The sequence below is a fragment of the Zootoca vivipara genome, chromosome 12 (genome assembly GCF_963506605.1).
Source record: "Zootoca vivipara chromosome 12, rZooViv1.1, whole genome shotgun sequence".
NCBI classification, from domain to species: domain Eukaryota; kingdom Metazoa; phylum Chordata; class Lepidosauria; order Squamata; family Lacertidae; genus Zootoca; species Zootoca vivipara.
In genome coordinates this window covers 5,316,726-5,338,549 of record NC_083287.1, presented here as the reverse complement: position 1 = coordinate 5,338,549, position 21,824 = coordinate 5,316,726, and the positions used below count along the sequence as shown (strand labels likewise).

Sequence of the window (21,824 nt, the reverse complement as noted above, 5' to 3'; positions counted from 1 at the left end):
GAGCTTGTCAAAGTGAGGCCTTATCTAATGAATCATCTTATCGCAGGTGCACACCACACATATTAAAGGAGGATTGCACGACCATTGTGCCCTCTACAATAACCTTTCAGTGTCTACTTTAACCCTTGTTTCAATCCCTTTTCATCAAAGGATCATTTTATGCAGCCAGCTTTAAATGGAGGCTCTCAAAAGCCTATTAAGATTTCTGTTTGGGGCAGAGTATTGGAATGGAAGAAAAGTTGGTTATAATACCTATAACTCATAGTCAGGTCAGTTCCATCTAGAAACGTTGCTTGTTTATATCTGTGCTTCAGAAATAGTGCAAACTCTCCTCTCACAGGAAGCACTAGGCAGCAGGACGTAAATTTAAGGCTCGGATATAAAACAATGGCAGTTTGTCAGTCAAGGGGTTTTTCCCTCACACTTTTTTCAGGCTCTCCCAGGAAGGCAAATAATTGGAATGTGGTGGTAAACTGTTGGGTGAACAGATTTCTGTGTTTGAATAACAGCGTGTAAGAGACTTACAGTCGCACTGAATATTTATTTTATAAAACAAATCTGGTAATCCCACAGGTTTCAGGGGTTAGCAGAATTTCACTTCTGCAAAACTACAACACTCGACAGAGTAGGGAGTAGAACACTATTCATGCAAGAATCCAGAAGCCATGCAACAGTTGAAAATCTATGTGAAGGGCTTCTTTTAATAAATTTAGGGTGCCATTCTGCATCATTTGTCTTTACGTTTTAGATCCCTGAAAGAGAGATCTACAGTAATACCTCGGGTTACGAACATGATCCGTTCTGGATCACAGTTCGTAACCCGAAAAGTTCGTAACCCGAACACTGCGCAAAGCGCCATTTTGCGCATGCGCAAAGCGCAATTTTCGTGATTTTTGCGCTTTGCGCATGCGCAGACCACGCACACCGCTTCTGCGCACACGCACGCAGCGAAAACACTTCCGGGTTTGCGCAGTTCGTAACCCGAACTGTTCGCAAACCGAGGTGTTCGTAACCCGAGGTACGACTGTATTGTGGTGGGTGTTTCATGGGCTTTAAAAAAAGTTGCCCACTTGATTTTATTTGTGTTATTTCTACCCTACTTCTCATATACTGGGCTTGCATATTCAAATCTAATTAAAAATGAAACTACTGTTCATTGTGCTAAAATCACAACTATAATTAATTCAACTGCAACCACAGACAGTCTAAAAAGAGAAAACGGCAGCAAGCCAAGCACTGCCAACGTGCAAATGCCTTCATTAAAAGTTAGTTAGGTTTTCAGGATAAATTTCACATGACACTAACACATTTTTAAAGCTCTGGAGTGGGAACTATAACTACCATTTTCCACTGACCATTGTCCATGCCTTCTGGTGCTGATGAGACCTCTGGGCCTCTCCAACCCACAAAACTCTTCCCAGGCTGTGTCCCTTCTCCAGTCGGAATCCCTCACTGGCCCTACTCTGCAGCCTCCTCAAGTTTGAATGGCTTGATGGTTTGTTGTTGTTTTTGTCAAAAGTTCACCTTTATTATAATATTTCTTGTACAATCATATAAACATACACCTCTTTACTCCTATATCATTAAACATTTGTTACATTTGTTACATTTTCAGCATATCTGTTTCTTCTTTCCTTCTTTCAATTTTTTGGTAGTAAATCACGAATACATAAATCAAAAATCTCAAATAACATTAATCATCAAACAAACCTAATGAATTAAATTAAAAATATTGACTTCCCGTCACCTCCCGGAGCGCGCCTCATCTGTGTTGCTAATGTACATACTTCATACCTGCCAAGTTCCGGCCTGAGAAATAAGGGACTGGACCGGAAGTAGCAGACCGGAAGTAGCACTGCCGCCATTTTGGAACTGGGCGGAGCATGCTCAGAAGCTACTTTTGATGCTGCTCTGCCCTGTTCCAAAATGGCTGTCGCACCAGAAGTCGCGCTGCAGCCATTTTGGAACTGGGCAGAGCAGCATCAAAAGTCGCTTCTGAGCATGCTCCACCCAGTTCCAAAATGGCCGTCTCGCCAGACTAAACCGGGGAAAAACAAAAAAATCCGTTTTTTCGGCTGGGGACAGCTGGAAAAACGGGGGTTTCCCAGGGAATACGGGAGACTTGGCAGCTATGACATACTTTCCTCTTCGTCTTCTTATTATCTCTTTTGTACGTTAAAAATCCAATCATACCAACAAATCTTATAGGTTATGAGTTTATGTTATAAGCCAGTCATTCCAAGGCTGCCATGGAAATTACATTGTTATTATTATTTTCTTGCAGGTATCTTTTAAACATATCCCACTTTTTCACAAACGCCTGTTTTGTATTTCCCCTTAGATTATCTGTTAATGGAGCCAATTCCACAAAATCTAACAATTTATTTTGCCACTCTTTTACTGTTGGAGGTATGTCCCCTTTCCAATTTGCAGCTATTAGCAACCGGGCTGCGACTGTCGCATACAAGAAAATCTCTCTATATTTAACAGGTATATCTTTACTCAAGATTCCCAGAAGAAATGCCTCTGGCCTTTTTAGAAATGTTGTTCGAAAGATTTTTTTCATTTCTTCGTATACAGAATTCCAGAAGTCTTTAACTATACGGCATCCCCACCACATATGCATGAAATCGCCTCTCGTTTCCCCACACTTCCAACAGCAGTCTGATATACTCTTATACATTTTAGAAAGTTTGGATGGTGTGAGGTACCAGCGGTGAAACATTTTGAACATGTTTTCTTTAATGGTATACGATGTAGTGAACCTCATGTTGTTCTTCCAGAGGGTTTCCCACTCATCCATCATCCATCATTATCGTACGGCCAACATCCTGGGCCCATTTTATCATGAATGGCTTGATCCTTGAGCTGTGATAATGCTACTTGCCTGGTGGATGATGGAGGGAATGTGTGTGCAAATGTGTTTGTGTGTAGAAACCTTTGATATTTGCATGGCTGGAATGTTGTGGAAAGGAGAGAGTCGCAGCTTAAAGTGGCTTAAAGTGAATGCGTAGCACATTGCTAAAATCACATGTGTTTTGCTGTTGTTGTTCGTTTATGTACAGTACTGCTCAATGCCCAGATGACTCTAAAATCATAAAAAACCAGTTGCACAACATTGTCTAAATACAGAATAATTTAAAATAAATTATGATTGAAATATGCCACAAAACAATCCCATTAAAACAAAATATAAATGTTCATGAGTAAAATGTGCAATGAAACAATCCCATTAAAACAACACAGCAATTAAAACAGTGTTCCTCCCCACACTGCTGCCTGTCCTTAGCCAGGGTAAATCATAGAATCATAGAACTGTTGGAAGGGACCACAAGGGTAATATAGTCCAATTCCCTGCCATTCAGAAATCTTATACCCAACATGGGGCTCAAACCCATGAGCCTGAGATTAAGAGTCTTATGCTCTATTGGCTGAGCTATCCCAATAAGCCAGAGGTTGTGAACGAGTGCTCAAGGTTTGTTTCCCACAAACAAACCATAAACGGGAAGCCAAGGTTCGTTCTTAGCTTACTGTTCATGGTTTGGTTGGGGGAAGCAAGCTATGTGTGCTGGTTCACACATAACTCGAAAGCAACCTCTCTTGCCTCCCTGTCACGATGGAGGAAGACGTCAGGGAGGAGCAAAGTGTGCTTTTGTGCAGGGTGCTTATTCATATTAAATTATGGCTAATTTATTTTAAACAATAGTTTAAAGTGGTGTGCAAACCCAGCCTTTTTTTCTAGCTATGGAGGAATTCTAAGCAAGTGAACAGGAAGTATGTAATGAAAGGACAGACAATGCTGTAAAAGAAAGGGGCAAGAAGGAAGCAGCTTATTTAGGGTCCCTGCTAACTGGCAACATAATTTTGCCAGACTGCACTGGAGAGCTTGATGTTGCAGTTGGGTATTTTTTCCTTTTAAAGGGTCTGAAAAAGCACTGACAGCACTGAAATGCAACACTTTGGCAGCATCAGTTTTTAGGTTCTCCATAAAAAATGAATGAAACAAATGATGGCCATTCCAGAGAAAACAGCTTGTGTACAGCAATCTTTGACAACCTGGTGCCCTCCCTAAGATTTGGACCACAACTCCATCTGTCCCAGCCAGCACAGCCATGAACAGGAGGGCACCATGTTGGGGGGATGCTGGGGTATAGCATTGTGGTGAGCAAGACACATGGATGAGACCTTTAGTTTTACATTCATGGCTTAATTTTTCACAAGTCACATTCATTAATTCGAATAATGATCTGTTTTAATTTTCTGGAAAAGGAAACAGGTCAAGCAAACACTATCCAAAGAAATGATTTGTCCCTCTTTTTGTACCACAAAGGGATTAGGACTAATGCAACTATTCTAATGAACCATTTGGCTTATCTACAGGAGCTGTTCTCAAATTCCCATAAGTTGCAAAGTTTTGTTGAAAGAATGTTCTAAAACTTCTTTGGGGCATGGGAAATATTAGTTCACCAGTCACTTCTAAATAGCACTGGGACTGGGCTATATGACATCTGGATGAGAATTGGTAGAACATCCACGTGTGATCAAAAGAGGATAGATTTACTGGATATCAAGAATACGTCTACTTGAATAATTACAGAAATGCAGAAAAGAACAAATTATGTTTTCCTTCACACGAGTCTCATCAGTTTGCAAATGGTATGTATGTATCCAGTGGTTATCCAAAATGATAGGTTTTAAAGGAAGACACCTGGATGCACAACTGCACTGAGGATTCCTTAAAAATATTACCAGATTTGCTGTTTTCACTGATAAATGCAATTCATCCTCTCCCATCCTTACATTTCAGTAATCCACTTAACTTCAATGACAGTATGTATGTTTTACACAAGGGCTGCAGGCTGGTTTCTACGATTGGCTCATTTTAATAATTAACCAATTGTTCTTAAGAGAATAACAATATTCATTTTTGTTAGCAGACCTTGCAGCTTAGGTGAATTAGACTGAAGTAATCACTTAGAGTTTCTGGAGTTCAAAGGCTTTGTTCATGCAGGAACAATGTACAGGATGATAATAGTAGAGAAATAGCAGACCTATTGTCTGAAGAGAATAGCAAACAGAATGGCTCAGCTTTTAGGGGTAGAGTTAACTTAGACAAAGAGGCATACGAACAAGTGCTGGCTAGATTGCTAGGCAGTGCCCTCATGCATGGTTTAAAGTAACACATGTATTACTAGCTAATTTTATCAGCTAATTGACTGTTATTGTGCAAGTTTAAAAAAAACTAATTGTTTTGAATATTCCTGCAATTGAAAGAAAAAAGAAAAAGTAATCAGCAAAAGACTCATGGGTGTTACGTCACAGAATTTATTTGCACTGAACCTATGCATCAATAGGAAAATCTTCCTGAGAAAAGCACCTCATGCAAGGCTCCCACTAATTAGCAAACATTAACTGCCTTCAGAGAGATTTAATCCACAATTAGCTCATGGGCTAAGCATGCAGGGTGGTGTCGTTGATCCAGTTTGATAATGGGAGTACTTTGCTTCTCATTATTCCAAAGAGAGGGCATCCATTGGCTCCCTGAGCATCTTGATGGTAAATGGTGCTAATAAGGCCTGATGGTTCTCTGCTCCTAACAAGCCTCTCAGCAGCAAGAGTGATTACAATGGAGATAGATTTGATGGGATGCACTTGCTTTTGTAGTGTCTCAGCTGCTGACACTCTGCGACATAATCAGGTCACAGAGCCGGTCACAGCCATCAGCAAAAAGCCGTAGCTCTATCCCTCATTATTAAAGTGTATTATTCTGTCCCAGGCCTTCCTAACACAGCCAAGGGCCTTTTCGTTCCTTTTATATATATAATATCTATATGTCTCCCCCAACCTGCTGCTGCTTTTTGGTAAAGCATTAACTCCCAACTAATGAAATAAAATACTTCATCAGCTAAAAAGCTAGTAAATTTTAAAGCAAAGGAAATAAAGCATCCCCTTTCAAACCCAGTGAAGGGATCACAATTAAATAAGATGGGGAATTTTTGTCACCATGCACTGCATGGTACAATATAATATGTCATGTGCAATAAAAAAGAGTGGGAAGCATTACAAAATAGGACCTGACTCTCTTTATGGATGGATTTGTAAAGTACCAAAGCATATCTCTTTTGAAGAGACTCTGGGCTACCACTTTTAATGTGCCTGTGTCCTGTTTCCTCACAATTGCTTTTATTTTCTTGTAGCATCAGAAATACTTTCATTGAATAACAAGGATGCAGGCACGGCAATACACTCTGGAGTAGTTCCACAGCAGTCAATGGAACTACCCCAAATGAAATTTTCAAGTTGATGCATTTTCAGGCAAAGTGATCCCCCCCTCCAAGAGACTAAGCCGCTTCTGGCGAACCAGAGCAGCACACGGAAACACTGTTTACCTTCCCGCCGGAGTGATACCTATTTATCTCCTTGCACTTTTATGTGCTTTCAGACTGCTAGGTTGGCAGGAGCAGGGACCGAGCAACGAGAGCTCACGCCATTCGAACCACCGACCTTCTGATCGGCAAGCCCTAGGCTCTGTGGTTTAGACCACAGCTCCACCCATGTTGTGGATACATTCATATAATTTATTCATTTGCTATGCAGCATTCACAGGTTCTTGTGTTTTGGAAACCTCTTTGATCCGTGGCAATAGTGGGACGAAAGAAACATATCTGCACAACATGGAAAGTGATGCCCCTCTTCTGAAGTCATTTTCAACTCTTAAAAATGATACTGTCCCCAGCCCAATGCTGTTACCTGCAGACCATAAGTGAACGTATTTGCTTTAAAATCACTTTCACCAGAACTGGAAACAGCTTTTGCTTGCTTTGTGCTTCAAAACACAGAAAAAGCAAAAGGCCTGATCCTTTCCCAATTGTAATTTTCTCCTGTTTTGAAAAGAAACAACATCTATGTAGGTTCCCTGCTTAACTGATAGAACACATGCTTATTTTGTAATTGGGCATAGCTACCCAACTACATAGCGGGACATGGGTGGCGCTGTGGGTTAAACCACAGAACCTAGGGCTTGCCGATCAGAAGGTCGGCAGTTTGAATCCCCGCAACAGGGTGAGCTCCCGTTGCTCAGTCCCTGCTCCTGCCAACGTAGCAATCCGAAAGCACGTCAAAGTGCAAGGAGATAAATAGGTACTGCTACAGTGGGAAGGTAAACGGTGTTTCCGTGCGCTGCTCTGGTTCGCCAGAAGTGGCTTTGTCATGCTGGCCACATGACCTGGAAGCTGTACGCCGGCTTCCTCAGCCAATAACGTGAGATGAGTGCCGCAACCCCAGAGCCGTCCGCGACTGGACCTAATGGTCAGGGGTCCCTTTACCGTTACCTTACCCAACTACATAATGCCAAGCAAGGTCATCCTTGCACCTAGCCCTAAAAGTGCCCATTCAAAAAAACCCCACTGGTTCAATGCATAGGACTGCAGCCTTTGTGAATTTACTACCAGAGTCTAAAGGTGGTGAGTCTGCTTAGAGCTTTGGGAAGGAGTGGTGCAGCTGCAAATTTTCACTAGAACCAGGTCCTTCAAGGTAAGTGGTGGTAATGCAGGTGTGTTGCTCTGCCACCTGTCTGCATTCCAGTTATGGGCAATGGGGAAGAACAAATCAAGCGCAATGGGTGCAATTAGGGTTGTATGAAAACTTTCTATGTACAGAGTTTTTTATATATATAAAGGCAGAATCATGTGTTGATTCAGTCTGTGGCTGCTGCCTTCAGTTCCATTGTTTCAGAACAAAAACACCAGGGCCTTCTTTTTCAACTTTGTACTTTTCATAAAAATAAAAATGCTGTGAGTACCGTAGGTATCCATAATTATGTTGTGCTTACATAATTGTTTTTCGGTTGTTGTTGTTTTCTATGTTTTTAGCTGTTCTTATTTTTATCTCTAAGCTGCCTTCAGTCCTGTGAGGGGAAAAGGATGCTGGTGCTTCAGCAGCATTCATAAAACACTTTTCCGTAATTAAGTGTTTCATAAACATAATTAGTGGTTCCTAAAAGGGGAATTTAAAATTCCTGTAAAAAAAATTCCTGTTTTCTTACATGTGTCTGGAACAGAATGGGGACATCCAGTGAAATTCTTCCAAAAAAAAAAGGTCACTGAGGCAAGACAAGCAAAAATATAGTGCAATGTGAAACTTTGTGGTATAGCCTCTCTCTTGCCATGTGGTTAGGAATAAGCTAAATTATTGTCAGCATCTGAATCACGTTGTGTGTGGCTAAGAAATGTATGCTGCATATCCTTAAAGAGCATAACCATGGCCAAGTTGTTGCTACCCTTCAGTGAGTTTTAAAATCAATATACTTGCCTGAGGCAGAGTACCTCTAAGGCTGTTCGGTCCCATTTTACCCTCACTGCCTTAGGACGACCCTCTTTGCCTGAGGCTGTTTCTGCTCTGGCCTCACATAATAACTTTCACCATTCCCACCACCTCTTTAAGTTCCACAGGTGGGAGTGTTAACAGAACAATACAATTTACCTTAGCGCCTAGGTGCTTGAATGCTTGTGGTGTCCAGTCTTCTCCTAGCCAAACAGCCAATGGTGAAAGACACTCATAGTGCAAAGTTGTATTGATTGCAAAGGAGATCCCATAAAGGTAAATGCTACATTCATAAATGGTAAAAGGGAAAACTCCATTGGATCAGAAGTCTGAGGTCTTGTTCACTCTTACTTCCAAGTCTTTAGCATTCGAAAGACCTGACCAAGAACCAGAGCAAAATCCATGGCTGAGTAGCCTCCTGCACACTTAAAAAAAAAATTCTAACAGCATAGTCAGAATTGATAAAGGCTACAATCATATACGCAGAGGGACACGGGTGGTGCTGTGGGTTAAATCACTGAACCTGGGGCTTGCCAATCAGGGGACCCAGGTGGCGCTGTGGGTTAAACCACAGAGTCTAGGGCTTGCTGATCAGAAGGTCGGCAGTTCGAATCCCTGCAACAGGGTGAGCTCCCGTTGCTCAGTCCCAGCTCCTACGCACCTAGGAGTTCGAAAGCACATCAAACTGCAAGTACCGATAGATAAATAGGGACTGCTCCAGCGCAAAGGTAAATGGCGTTTCCGTGCGCTGCTCTGGTTCGCTAGAAGCAGCTTTGTCATGCTGGCCACATGACCCGGAAGCTGTCTGTGGACAAACGCCGGCGCCCCAACCCCAGAGTCGGGCACGACTGGACCTGATGGTCAGGGGCCCCTTTACCCTTTACCTTTACAATCTTATACGCAGAGGGACGCGGGTGGCGCTGTGGGTTAAATCACTGAACTTGCCAATCAGAAGGTCGGCGGTTTGAATCCCCGAAGGACGGCGGTTTGAATCCCCGCAACGGAGTGAGCTCCCATTGCTCGGTCCCTGCTCCTGCCAACCTAGCAGTTCGAAAGCACGAAGTGCAAGTAGATAAATAGGTACCGCTCCGGTGGGAAGGTAAACGGCATTTCTGTGCGCCTCTCTGGTTTCCAGAAGTGGCTTAGTCATGCTGGCCACATGACCCAGAAGCTGTACAATGGCTCGGCTCCCTCGGTCTGTAAAGCAAGATGAGCGCTGCAACCCCAGAGTCGTCCGCGACTGGACTTAACGGTCAGGGGTACCTTCACCTTTACCTTACAATCTTATACAATACAGACTTGGAAGTAGGGCCCATTAAATTCACTTGGACTTGCTTCTGAGTAGGCATAATAAACATGATTTTGTTTAAAAAAATATTCTGTTGATCTAAATCTAAAAGCAGATAATGGTGGCAGATAATGGTGGCCTTCAAGCATCAGCATTTTGTGCTGACATCACTGATTATATTTTATTCTGCAGCCCACCCCACTCACCAGAGTACTGGTACCAGAGTACTGGTACTCTGATAGAGGAGAAAGCCTGTGGGAGATGGGCTGCAGGAGTAACAGTGACAGATTTGGGAGATGCAATGCAACCATTCCCAGGCACATGTCTCTCTAACATGTACTCCATCCTAGGGTGTGCTGGCAGGGGGTCCATTTAGTTACTTATTTAATTTTTCCTTTTAATAAAATTTAATCTGTTTCATTATTTGTTTCCTTTTCATATCTGTTTTCAACAACAATTCAGAATTTCACAATTCCCAATCATTTTAGTTTGTCTTTTAATTTCAGACTTTGGTGCTTTTCATCTGAGTAACATTTTCAGGCTACCGAGCTCCCCCAGGGCATCAGGTTTCCCAAAATCCATATGGATTGGTCCCCATTTTATAAGAAATTTTAAAAGATGCACAGCTGAGATAACCTTTCAAGTGATTCCATTGGGAGATCCAGCTGCATTTCTTCTACTTGTAACTTCTGAATTTACATCCCTTTCTGCCTGAAAAGCCCAGGCATTCTCCTGTCCCACCCCTAAGGATCAGATCCGCCACATTTCTGAAATATAGGACAAATGCATCCCGACAGAAACTAATGGAAAATTAATCAACCCCCAACAAAGAATCACCATTGTAGCTAGACATCTACAATGTCTAGCTAATTATACAGAACTGGGAATGCAGTGCCTAGAGAATGATATCTAGAGAAATCTGAGGTAGAGATAAGTGGAAGTCTTTAGTGGGAGGATTATAGATATGGGATCGGGATTTTTGATCAATTAACAGGATACCAACATTGGATTTGTGGATATGAGTGATGGAATGAATGTATGTTTTTTCTTGTTTTTCCTTTTCCTTTTTTTTCTTTTTCTTTTCTTTTCTGTTTCCTTTTTCTTCTTTCTTTTAGTGCTTAAGTACTTTTGAGAACACTTATGGTTTTGTTTCTGATTACTTACATCATCAGATGATTATCCTTGTGTTTAGATTATTTTATTATTATTTCTTACATATGATTTTGTATATTATTATTTGGTATGTTTGTGTTATCTTTGAGTATGTCCTGAATGTATTTTAAATTATATTTAAATAAAGTTTATTTTTAAAAATTTAAAAAAAATAAGAATCACTATTGTATTTTTTCATTCTAAAATTCATTTTTTTAAAAGCAACTCATATTTTATAGCTAAAATGAATGAAACAAATAGAGGTAATTTGTTTCATTTTTTAAAAAAATAATTATTTAAACAAATGCACATCAGTACCCCATCCCTCTCACTCTTCTTGTAACGCGATGGAAGCAGGGCCTCATCTGAAGACATGAACCTGCCAATAATACTTTACATCATGCATATGGTAGCCATTGGCCTATGTCATTCCCAACAGGCAAACACATGTCAAAGCTTGCTTTTCATACATGCAGCCCCTTGTAGATTGGAGCAAATATTATCCGCGTAGCTCCTCTCTCCTTTACTCAGTCTTTTTTCACCATTTCACAAAAAGCTCATATGCTCCCAATTCCTTTCATCTGTATGTTTTGTGCAGCAGATTTGGGAAAGAGGACAGAATGCCTCTCCATTTTAAAAACAGATCTCTCAAAAAAGTAATTTCATATCCAGGCACAATATCCAAATAAACATTCATTTTAATGTTTGATGCATCAAATACTGTGACATTGCCAGCTCTCAAAATAAATGGTTTGTTTTAGAGGTTGGATGTGTCATATTAGCATCCACCCAGGAGATAAGAGAAGAGAAATAGATCAGAGAGTGATCAGGACATCAGGGAGACAGTTTAGAGAGAGATGAGAGAGGCCAGTTACCAGGGAAAACGTAAAGATAAAAAATATATAGATGAAAAAGGCAAGGAAAAATGTATAAATAGGTCATTGCAGCCCAGCTGGAAAAGGAGTTTAATTTTGACTTGTTAGTCGTAGTCTGTAGAGGCCTGGTCCTCTTTCCCAAGGATATATTTATTAAGCCATGACATGACTTATTCAGGAGGATGGACAGACAGACAGATAGACTCAAAGTGATAGGGAAACAGTAAAAGTGAATTCACATAATGTGGCACTGAAGGTTTGTACTGGGAGAGCACAGCCTCTTGGCAGAGGGAATTAGTCTTATTGATTGGTTAGTTCCCATTATAGCACCATATTAAACTTTTCTTCCTTACTGTCACTTCAGGGTTTCCTCTTTTGCCCCACTCGCCAATTCACAGGGTACAGTTTCAGGTTCAGGAATCATTCCCATGATGTCTATATGAGCACCGAGGACATAATCGAGCCTGTCCAACGTTACGATGGGCGCAGGGTGTTTTCTGGCTAGTGTTGTGCTTGGCAGGCTTCCAATTTTCCTCCTGGGATATATTTCCCTTCAGAGAAGAGGCCAGGAAAGGATTTCTAACACACACAAAAACTTCAAAAGTTATTTTTCTATATAGACAAATGGAGACTTAGCAGGGTTATGGCACCCCAAATACCAAGGAATTAAAAATTGATCAACTAAAGGGGAAGCAAACATTGTCAGGTTCTTTGAAGTTAATAGAGTGGATCTCATTAAACACCAGAAGAAAATGTTATCCTTAAGGTTATTTCATTTTTATTTTATGGTGTTAAGTGTCAGTTGACACATTACGGTGTTGAAGTCTGAGAAAAATAGTTGCCCTTTCCGTGAAGCTATACATCTTCATACGGAATCCTTAAGAGCAATGTAAGGGGTTCACATGGAATTACGTACCTGGGAGCCCCAATTAGTTTTTCATTAATAAGCTTTATGCCTTTCATAATCTCTGCCACAATTCCCCCTACCCCAGCACCTCTCTTTTTAGTCTTTGCAAATATATGTCAAATTTCTTTGGCTCTCAGGACCATAAGGGTGTTAAGCACTTATTTAACTCTCCCCCCCACACACACTGATATAAATGGAAATAGTGCTTCACTTCCACTGGATCACACTCATTACGCTGCCTGCCATGCAAAAGTGCACTTTGTTCCTCTGCTTTTTTTAATAATTTGGGTAAATATGCAGTCAAGGTGGCATAAAGGGAGATAGAAGATTACCATTTTCAATAGATTTGCTATCCCTGTAATCTCACACACATCCCAACTGAGCCTGAATCTTCACAGAAATGGTGCCTGCTGTTGTTGTTTTTCTCCTCCTGATGATCATCTGAAGGGAGCAGGAGAAAAAGAATGGAAGAGCATGAGTTATTTTTAAAGAATGCATCAAGCTCCCATTGCACCCTCTGTATATATATAAGAAAATGCCATGATGGTCACAGATAAAAAGATTGTTCACCTATGAAAAGGGCGATACAGTTTTTCACTGGCAAAGCTCATTAGCATCATTCTAATGAGTTATGGTCTTTGTTGTGAGAGATGAGAAATCCTGTAGTCTCGCCCTAAAGAACATTAAAGAAACATTACTGGCAGGAAATTGGAAAAGTAATATATGTTAGATGGAATATGACAACTTTTTCTGATAGACCAGACAGATAAATGCCACCTACAAGTTTCAAAATACATTTAATTTTGCCATCACAATAGACAATATCTTCATAAAATATATATGAATCAGCTTTTAATCATAATACTTGACTGTGATAAACAAATGCATATTTGATAACACTTACTTTTTTTTAAGCTATCTATACCCACACAGGCATAACTCTTTGCTAATTTCAGATCTTTAAACTTTTGTTGCTGATTTGAGGATCTTAGACTAGCAAACGTTAAGGAGTCTGAAGTTGGTTGAACTCTCTCAGTAAAAACATGGATATCTATTTGTGTCCTTTATCCCAGTATGGTCTTTAACACCACTTAGCTAACATTGATCTAAGTGACTACTTGCGTTCACAAAATCAGAGTATATACTGAACAATTTATATCGCTGTTTGTATCACAAGGAGATAAACTAGGTTCAATCAAGCTTTGATAACAACACATTAAATAGAGTTATTATTAGCTCTGCACATACGGGGAAACATAGAGAGCTGCTTTACACATAGTCCTAAATAGGGTTGCCATATGTCCTCTTTTTCCAGGACACGTCCTCTTTTTCATGAGTAGAGTCGTCATAGCGATCCATAGTTAAAAGTAGAAGTCGGCAAATGTGTCTTCTTTTTTGCTCTTCAAAATAGGGCAACCCTACTTAGTGCACTTTTCTGCCTTCTGTCTTATTTCCTCGTCCTTGGATCCACCCGCTTGCTTTTCTGCCTGCCATCCACATTAGGCAGGCAGCTTAAGGGGCTTTAAAAGTGTGTCTGTGGGTCTCCCTGCTGCCTGCCGGCCATGTGGGACAGGCAGCAGGGAGCTGCTTGAGAAACCCGTTTTAAAATGTGAGTGTGGGGAGAGCGACACAGGGCTCCTCAATTCCTGCTATGTTTGTTTGCAGCTTTCTTGCACATGGAACAGGCAGCTTCGTGAGAGGGTGCTCCATTGAGTATGGGGTGGGTAGAGGATACGGCCACCCTTTCATGTTTTTTGCTGCATGCCATACAACAGGAATTGTTCCAACATTCTGGGGAGGGATCTATCCAAAGGCATCATTATTATCATCATGTAGCTGGGTCAGTATTTCTCAACTACTACTCTGGTGAGGCTTTTAAAAAATGTTTTTCTATTTTTATGTATTTCTTTTCTATTCCATAAAGATAGTAGCCATTATTCCTAGATTCTTTTTTAAAAAAACTCTTTTGGAGGCAGAAGCCATAATAATAATAATAATAATAATAATAATAATAATAATAATAATAATTTATTATTTATACCCCGCCCATCTGGGTGGCTCCCAACAGAAAAATAAAACACAAAAATCTATTAAACATTAAAAGCATCCCTGAACAGGGCTGCCTTCAGATGTCTTCTAAAAGTCTGGTAGTTGTTTTCCTCTTTGACATCTGTTGGGAGGGCGTTCCACAGGGCAGGCGCCACCACCGAGAAGGTCCTCTGCCTAGTTCCCTGCAACTTGGCTTCTCGCAACACTGGACCTCAGTGTTAGCTTGTGTTCCTGGTAGCAGCCATTTTGTGACTGGTGCCCTTGACACCTTCTCAAAATTCCACATGTGCCCCCAGACCCAAAAAGGTCGGCAGGCACCATTGTAGTGAATCTCTTGGCTTGCCATACCAGGAAGGGCCCGAGTCAGCTTTACTTCTCTGTTGCAAGCAATAAGCCTCTTGGTTTTAAAGTTCTTGTTGGTTATGCAGCCTTTGTGTCGTCTCCTCTTCATGATACTTTTTAGTTCTCTTTGTCTTATTGCCATATTGCCTTCATGTTTCACAACTTGTAATCTTTACACTTCCATATTGTGTTAACTAAGCGTAAAGGTAAGGACCTAGACTCAAGAATTCATGACGAAATGAGTTTAGGGAATAACGAGATATAAAATTGAGCCTCAACTCTGAGCTATGCCTGAATAATTGAAAGAACAAATAAGAGCCCAAAGGCAACTTTACTATTAATAAAACATTTCATTCCTTTATACATCCAACTCTTTCAGGCAAACTAGCAGAAGTTAATGAAATTATAAAGACAGAAAGCATGATTCAGCAATCTCCCTGTAGATCAGGCATAGGCAACCTTGGCTCTCCAGATGTTTTGGAACTACAACTCCCATGATCCCTAGCTAACAGGGCCAGTGGTCAGGGATAATGGGAGTAGTAGTTCCAAAACATCTGGAGAACCAAGGTTGCCTATGCCTGCTGTAGATGTTGGGGTCTGAATGCAAGCCCATTGCTCCCCATTCATATCAGTGGAGGAAACTCCTCCGTGAAAACCATGGGATGTAGGCATAGCACAGGTCCTTCCAGAGATTTGAAAGACGAAAGCCATATAGATGCAGGAGTTTAATTTCTGCAATGTACATTAGAAGGGTTGTAATCAGGCTGCTACTAGGCTACAAGGTTTAAAGCTGAACTGCATACTTGCACAACATAAATCTGCTTATGAAGCAAGAATTTCGGTTTCTTTTCTTCCTACTCATGCCCCACCCCAAATCTGCTCCAGAGAGTCTCCTAAGCTTCAGGAGTTGATTTGTGGGGCTGAGAGGAAAGAGGAGCCCCGCTGAGTGACCGGATGCCCACTTGGGTATCTTACCTATAGTGTACAACTTCATGAACCAGGTTGGCAATGACAAACTTCCTCTACCCACAAAACTAGCAAAACAAAGCTGCTCTGGCCTGAGCTCCCGGATTTATTTTAATCTGTATAGCAGGCATAGGCAAACTCGGCCCTCCAGATGTTTTGGGACTACAACTCCCATCATCCCTAGCTAGCAGGACCAGTGGTCAGGGATGATGGGAATTGTAGTCTCAAAACATCTGGCGGTCCGAGTTTGCCTATGCCTGCTGTATAGGGTTGCTGGGGAACTTCCGAACATGCTTGAATGTGTGACGAGCCCCTTAGAGTGCTACCTACTGTAAAAGGAGCATTAGCCCCTATTCAATTTCTTTGATGGGGCATTTTGAGGAAGGAAAGGAAATTGTAAGAGTCTGTCATTTCTAAAATATCCCCACTGCATGTATGTATGTTTAGGCGGTACAACCTTCAGCGTCCCTGCACCTCTTTGCTGCACATGTTCAAAAATCATAATTCATTCATTGTAAAACCACGACACTTGAATACAACAGGCCATCCTCCTCCTTCTGACCTTACAAACTGTTCACTTCAGCAATGTCATTCTCAAAATGCCTGACTGCAATCCCAGAAATGCATTTTAAATGTGGATGCAAACATTTCTATTACTGATAAAAACTAGCGCAGCAATTTTTTGCCTCGTGGGGGGACTGGAGCCTTGCTGGCTGAAGTTACAGGCCCAGAAGTGACACTTCAAGGCCATGTCCTTTGCGACATGTGAATCAAATGTTTGTTTGTTTCTTTGTTTATTTATTTATTTCACAAGGCCTCTGCTGACAGCGTTAAAAAGAAAGATAATTCTTTTCATTTGGTAACATTTGTTGAAGTAAAGATAGAATGCCCACACTAGGCTGACCAGATTCTTTCCTTGTTATAGACGATTGATAATTTGAACTCTGCATCAACAAAGATGTTTAAAGGCAGAGCGTACAAAATATCCCTGAGGTCTTGTTTATTTCTTCCCAAGACCCCATTCCCACCCACAACCTCCAGATAAAGCTCAGCATATGCTAGACAAGAATATGTCAGTTGTTCGGCAGTGGAATTTGTTGCCAATGAGTGTGGTGGAGTCTCCTTCTTTGGAGGTCTTTAAGCAGAGGCTTGACAGGCATATGTCAAGAATGCTTTGATTGTGTTTCCTGCTTGGCAGGGGGTTGGACTGGATGGCCCTTGTGGTCTCTTCCAACTCTACGATTCTATGATTCTATGTTGGATTGCTACTAGCTACTCGCTCATAACATATATATTTTTTAAAAATGTTGTGTACTGTTCATAAAAGTATTTTAGCATGACATGGTTCACGTCACAGCCATAAATTTTGTCAGATGCTTACCTTGTGGACTAACTGCCATAGATAATAATAAGAGTAGGTTTGGGAGCAATTTTGTGTGCTTAAGTACAATTTGGCTTGAATTTAGTCAGGTAGTGACCTAAATGGCATCTTATAATTGTCTAGTCTTAAGAATCCTATACATTACAAATATCAATATAATTTGATATGAGTATACAAGGGGTCACATATTAGCATGCTGCCCTTCACACAAGGACTTTAACCAAATCATCTTATAGTCCACTTGCTAAAAAGTGGCCAAAGGATCCCCTATACCACTAGTTTTTCAGATGTTTTATCAGGGCATAGTTGCCTTTTACTGGACTTAACCGTCCAGGGGTCCTTTACCTTTAAAACACATCCAGCACTCCCTCGCAATTCAGCAGTGCAGGGGAATATCCGCAATGGTGGGCAAGCTTGTACCAGTATATGTAGCCCAAGGCTCCACAGAACCCAGCTTGAAAATGGCTGAAGACTTCTATCTGATACCATTTGGCAAACATGGCCACAACTTCAAATACTGGTTGTACACCCTCCAATTTCTAAACCAGTCAAAATGTGTGTATTTTGGGTCCGGGTTTGTTGCTCATATACATACTATGGTTGTAAACCTTTACTATTAAATGTTTGTAATCTATAGAATTCCACGGTTTCTTTCTTGTAGATCATTGGAACGATCCCACTGATGCCTAATCCAGTCTCATCTAACCAGTCAGCTGGAGGAGCCCAGGGCCTTCAAGTGCAGCCAATTACGCCACAATTATTGACCAATGCCCAGGGGCAAATCATTGCCACAGTCATTGGAAACCAGATATTGCCAGTGATCAACACCCAGGGAATCACTCTTTCGCCACTCAAACCAGGCCAACAGGTAAGCTATGAATGTAGCATTTAAATTAACGGAGAAATATTTAAAATATATTGATTTGCATTTTCCTCCCTGCTGTCACTACTTGGGTATGGGTGTTAGGCAAGGAGGAGGGGAAATAAAGGCAGCCTTCAGTTTCCGTTTCACAATTTCAAAATGGTGTCCAAGCTCTCTGTTAACTCCACAACTGCCAGTTTGTTGTCTTATACAACAGACTTTATATTCCATATATAATCAGATGCACTTTTGGAATGTTCAGGCAGTTGTTATGGTATATTCTCGATCTTAAGAAAGAGGTTCAGGGCTGCAGAGATCAAGCCTTCAGCCACTCAACCATCAAGGAAATCCTAAGGAGGAATATGCATTCCCTCTTTTCCCATATAGTTTCAGGTATCTCTGGCCCTGATTAGCTGTATCATCTCATCCAATCTGCTTGGGCGAATAGGCACACTCTAAAGCAGAGCTTTCCAGACTTTTCATGATGGTGGCACGCTTCTTGGACATGCACCATCTCATGCAGGGTGGATAAAAATCAATGATTTTTTTATAATAAAAAAATCGGATTTTTTTGATTTAAATCGGATTTTTTTGATTTAAATCGATTTTTTTATTTAAATTGGATTTTTTTAAAAATAAAAAGCTTTTTGAGAAAAATATGTTACCATCCAAAGGTTATTCCATCATGAAATAAAGATTAGTTTTTTAATTATGTAGAATAAGGTTGTATATGTTTAATTTTGGGGGTAAATAAATTCCATTAATCCATTCACAATGTCATGCTCTTCCAGAGGTTTTTGTAAGATTATTGGGCAGTTTCTCTGCCTACAAGATATTATCCCAGATGCTTGGTTTACTTTTGCAGTTCTCAAAACTGAATTTGACTCAACAGAGATCACATGCCTCTTCTTCCCAGCAAAAATGTTATAACATGAACAGAGTTGAGAAAAAGACCTTAATCCTATTGTTCTACAAACCTATGAATACAGAAACAACCCCTTCAGTGCTACGTTTCAAGAAGTTCAGTGAATAGAATAGAAACAATATTTTTCTGATTGGAGTGGACAGTATTTAAGTTTTTCATGTGTAGGCTGGGCTGGCAGTCTAAGTTTCTTAAAATATATATATTTTGTTTTTGTTTAGCCAAATTAGTTAACAAACATGGATGTTTGTTTAAGCAAATAACATATGCTGTAATGTTATTGTTTCAGTTGAATAAATCTATTTAAATTGTTATTATTAAGGTAATGATTATTTTTCTCCTTCCTAATTACAACAGTAAAGTTGCCCAAATATGAATGATTAACCTATTAAACTGGGGATAAAAAAACTAATATGAAAAGTTGTTATTCTAAAAATCTTCATCTACTTGCATATTAAAGTGATACCAGCAAGAATTAGTCTTTATGTAGAAAACTATGATTTAAATCAAGCCTTACTAACTAGTGATTTAAATCGTGATTCAAATCGTGATTTAAATCAGTTTGATTTAAATCAAATCCACCCTGATCTCATGACAAAGTAATTCAGTTTTACTAGCAAACCAGAGGTTAAACTAACACCTTTCCAGCATTTGCACGACACACCTACACACGGCAGCCGACACACTAATGTGTCGTGACACACAGTTTGGAAAGCTCTGCTCTAAAGCATAAGGTTTTGCTGGATTGAGCAAAATTCCACTCAGTCCAGCATCCCAATTCTCTGTTGTTTGTGAGCAGCACTGGGTGTTCAGGTGCAAAACAGCTTGAACATCTTCATGGTTCAGATTATACTCTCATTTGGGTAATGCCAGCCCAGAGGTGCCCTTACTGGTGCCTTCCTTGGGCCCTCCTTTCCTTCCTGGTGTGTGCCACTAGGCATAATACATGATTACTTTATCATCCACCCATTCTCAGCCAACGGAACCTCATCCCATATGTTTGTTTTTATTTATTTTGAAGTTTTTTCTGCTCTTCTCCCATTCCTTCCTAACCTGAAATCAACATGATACTGTATTGGGGAAATGGCAGTGGAGTCAAATGGTTCCTCATTCCTGAAAGGCTGTTTCTCCACTTCTGAGGATGCGTGATAATGAAGCAGCTACCTTGATCTGAGTTGTGAAGGGTTTCAATGGAGTTTGGAAAACACAGCCAGAGCTACAGATTCTCTTCACATAAGTACACTCACCCACTCAGATAGACACACGACTACAGCATCTCCGTTTCACTAGTTAACACAGTTCTGTGTCTGAAGCACACAGAGCAAATGAAATATCCACAAACATAACCATTTTTAGAGGACACTCAGTTACATGAATCTTGAAATGCTAAAATGATTTTGCTTTTTGACCCACAAAGACATCATCATAGTAAAAAGCTTGCAGAGTCATTTACACAGCCAAATTACATTTATTATTTAAAAACACCCACCAAGTAATCTGATTTGCTGTGCTTGAATGGATATATATCTGAATAGTTCAGAAATACACTTTCAAGTTGTTATTTTTTCAACAGCAACCAGTTAGCCACTTTGTGTTATATTAAATTAATAAAACACATATTAGATTGTCTGTGCATTTTATGTTCTATCTCAGGTTATAATCCATCATCCTTTATTTGTAATATTTGTAATATTTCCAGGAGAGGAGGGAATGCAGGAAGGAAGTTTGCGTCTGAATTCATTTATTGTTCCATTCATATTAGAAAGGCTAACAGTTTGCACAAATTTCTTCTTCTGCATATATGCACTATTTAGAACACAATTCATTTGAAGTTATCCACTTTTAAGTAGTTCTTTTGATGCAGTAGGAGATATTTAAGTACAATGCTTAACTCTCCCATTCAGATCAACAGAGCTCACCTAGAAGGATTTACCTTTGGCTGATCATGCCCTTCCTTTCTAGGGGAGATCAAGAATGTACAGTCACATCAAGAAGACTATTCTGAGATAAAAAAAACAAAATAAATAAATCTTGCAATTCAGTTTATGCTTAGATTTCAAATTTAATTGTAAAATGTTGTATTCAAAGTTAAGAATCTTAACTTGGGATATAGTTCTTAAAATTCAGACCCCAGCGTGTCTGCTACAAACAGGTTCACTTCCAGCAGTGACTGCACTAGGACAGATAGGGAGTTCGGATGCAGATTAAATATGACATGGCCTGTTCCTTATTAGTCCTCATCCAGCCCACCACAATATCCAACTACAGTACTGGCACAAGAGTCGAAGGGGTGGGATAGAAAGAAAGAAAGAAAGAAAGAAAGAAAGAAAGAAAGAAAGAAAGAAAGAAAGAAAGAAAGAAAGAAAATTTAATATTAAGAGCATTGTGACAGACCGAGAAGGTAGTACAATGACAGCACCTTATCGATACTTGTCTCTCTGCTGACTGTTTGTTTCTTTACTTTTGCATTTAGCTCCACCAGCCATCCCAGACGCAGGTGGGGCAAGCAACACCCCAGTCCAATCTCCTCCATTTAGCTCACAGTCAAGCATCTATGTCTCAGAGCCCCGTGCGGCAGGCCTCCTCTTCCTCTTCTTCTTCCTCCTCATCTTCAGCTTTGAGTGTTGGCCAGTTAGTCAGCAGTAAGTATAGCCCTCTTGTTATCCTTATTCCACTTTCTCTTTCTGTTTTTCCATCCCAACTTTTCTTCCTTGCTTTTGTGAAGTACCTATAAGTACGGCCAACTGGCAAAATAAGC

General features: G+C 40.4%; 1 protein-coding gene across 1 annotated transcript in view; it reads left to right on the top strand.

Annotated features, from left to right (window-relative positions):
- The window catches only part of POU6F2 (POU class 6 homeobox 2), a 303,696-nt gene that overhangs the window by 273,562 nt on the left and 8,310 nt on the right, over window positions 1–21,824 (top strand). Inside the window, 2 exon segments of the mRNA XM_035129851.2 lie at window positions 17,944–18,150; window positions 21,540–21,708. Coding sequence (XP_034985742.1) covers window positions 17,944–18,150; window positions 21,540–21,708 — 376 coding nt within the window.